Raw genomic sequence first — 2106 nt, 5'->3', positions numbered from 1 at the left:
AAGAAGTAGAGTTCAGGGAAAACAGAGAGACGCACGGCGGTGGTCAGCGTACACTGCGAGCACAGGTACAGAGCGAGACAGACACTACCTACTGTCGTACTCCGGTGTGTGCGTCTGGGGGTTTCTCCTCCGCTGTTCTCTGGACCTCTGCTGTATAAGGATTACTCATTTTCTTTTGGTGTTCCCTGTTCACGCGCGGCAGCAGCACCCTGACCGGTTTCTCTCCCTCCTGACTTCCACCTTTCCCAGCGTTCGGCTCACTCTGTTGCTGCCCAAAGGCCCAGTAGATCAAAGGTCTGTCTCGCTTACGAGGGTGGAGGTCGCCCAAAGAGGCGCCGAAGGGCGGTGTGGTGCATCGTATCGGGCACTTCCGCACCTCTTCGATTGGGAGGCTCTTTTCGTTTTGCTTTTGCTTCTCGTGCCATCGGCCAAGGGGCGCTGCGGGAGACGCGATCAGCGGTCCGCGAGCCCACTCAACAAGTGTAAAGCGGAAAGCGCAGAGATACCGAGAGAGAGAGTGTGTGTGCGCGTGTGTGCAGGCGTGTGGGGATCGCAAGCGCATTGTTGCCCTCTTCGTTTGTGCTTCTGTGCGCCTGTCAGCAACGCCATGAAGCTCGAGATCATCGAGTGCGTGAGAAAAGAGCACGCCGCGGGTGAGACGCTGACGTTTCAGCTCAACGAGGTGGACAGCTCGTTTGCCAACGCACTGCGACGTGTTATGCTGGCAGAGATTCCGACACTCGCCATTGAGTATGTGACAATCCGGCAGAACACATCGGTGCTGCCGGATGAAATGATTGCACACCGGCTCGGCCTTGTGCCGCTCTTCTCCGAGAAGGCGAAGCGCTTGAACTTTCCACAAGATTGTGGCTGTGGCGGGAGCGGATGCCCAGACTGCCAGATTACCGGCTCCTTGAAGGTGCAGTGCCCGCCAAATCAGCACAGCAAGCAGGTGTTCATTGGCGATTCCCTGCAGATTGATAGCGCTGAGGTGTACCCAGTGAGTGCGGAGGAGCATGGCATTTGGCTGGTCACTCTGGGACGCAGCCAAGTGTTGGATCTGAATGTCTTAATACGCAAGAACATTGCCAAGACGCACGCCAAGTTTATGCCGGTGGCGACGGTGGCGATGCGCTACGCTGCTGAGATCCTCCTCAACCCCAACGGGTTCCAGGCACTCGGGAAGACGAACGCGCGTGAGTGGGTGGCGCGCTGTCCGCGAAACGTCTTCCGATTTGTCGAGCGCACTGGACAGGTGGAGGTACAAGACGAGGGGGCTTGCATCTTCTGCCGCGAGTGCACATCGCAAGAGCCCCCGTTTGACAAGCTCCCCGAGCCGCTCGTGTTTGTGCGGCAGAGGAAGAGTAAGATGGGCTACTTCGACTTCACCTTTGTAGTGGAGTCGACTGGGGTGCTGCCGGTGCTGCAGATTGTGTACGATGCAGTGGCGGTGTTGCGCAAGAAGCTGCAGCGGGTGAGCGAGGGTCTCATGAAGAACCCGAATGCGGACGGCGTGATGACGCGCACGATTGGCCAGTCCACGACTGCCCCGGTGGTGCCCAACGCGGATGCCGTGCGGAAGGGAGCGGAGGAGGATAACCTAGACTTCACAATGCAATAGGCGCGTCGGCATTGTACGTCTCGGTGAACGCAGCATAGAAGGTGTGCAGATCACGGGAAACCCCGCCCAGCCCTGCGACTTGTGTGGTGCATGGCGCGCTGTCTCTGTCTATCCTGGTGTCTTGCGCAGCTTTTCTGTGTGACTGGAGGAGGCGACCAGGAGGGAGAAGCGAAAGGCGCACACGCATTTCCCCCTCCACCCCCACTGGTGGACGTTGTCGTTGCTGTGGCGCCGGCTGCGGCGAATCCATTTCTTGACTTTCGTGTTGTATCTTCTCTGAGATGAGGCGGTAGCGGCTGGAGTGATAGGTAAGGCGATGCGCTCTCCCCACTCCCTGTGTTAAGGCACGCTATAAATTGGCCTCCAAGCCACAACAGCAACTACCCAAGGCATCATGTGCATTCGGAGAGGGGCGAGAGGAGGAGGCGCAGAGTGGCGGCAGCTCTAATAGCCACTCTCATGCGCTTACTCGAGAAGAGAAAGAA

The 2106-nt window shown here is 58.2% G+C and overlaps 1 protein-coding gene across 1 annotated transcript; it reads left to right on the top strand.

Annotated features, from left to right (window-relative positions):
- Positions 1-607: 607 nt before the first annotated feature.
- Positions 608-1621, top strand: LBRM_29_0150 (DNA-directed RNA polymerase I-like protein; the record flags this gene model as incomplete). The annotated part of the gene is made up of 1 exon (XM_001566313.2): positions 608-1621. One exon carries the CDS (start codon positions 608-610, stop codon positions 1619-1621), a length of 1014 nt encoding a protein of 337 aa, XP_001566363.1.
- Between the last annotated feature and the right edge of the window lie 485 nt (positions 1622-2106).

This window comes from Leishmania braziliensis, chromosome 29 (assembly GCF_000002845.2).
Source record: "Leishmania braziliensis MHOM/BR/75/M2904 complete genome, chromosome 29".
Taxonomy (NCBI): Eukaryota; Euglenozoa; class Kinetoplastea; order Trypanosomatida; family Trypanosomatidae; genus Leishmania; species Leishmania braziliensis.
The sequence above is the reverse complement of the archived record's forward strand: the minus strand, read 5'-3'. Positions and strand labels throughout refer to the sequence as shown.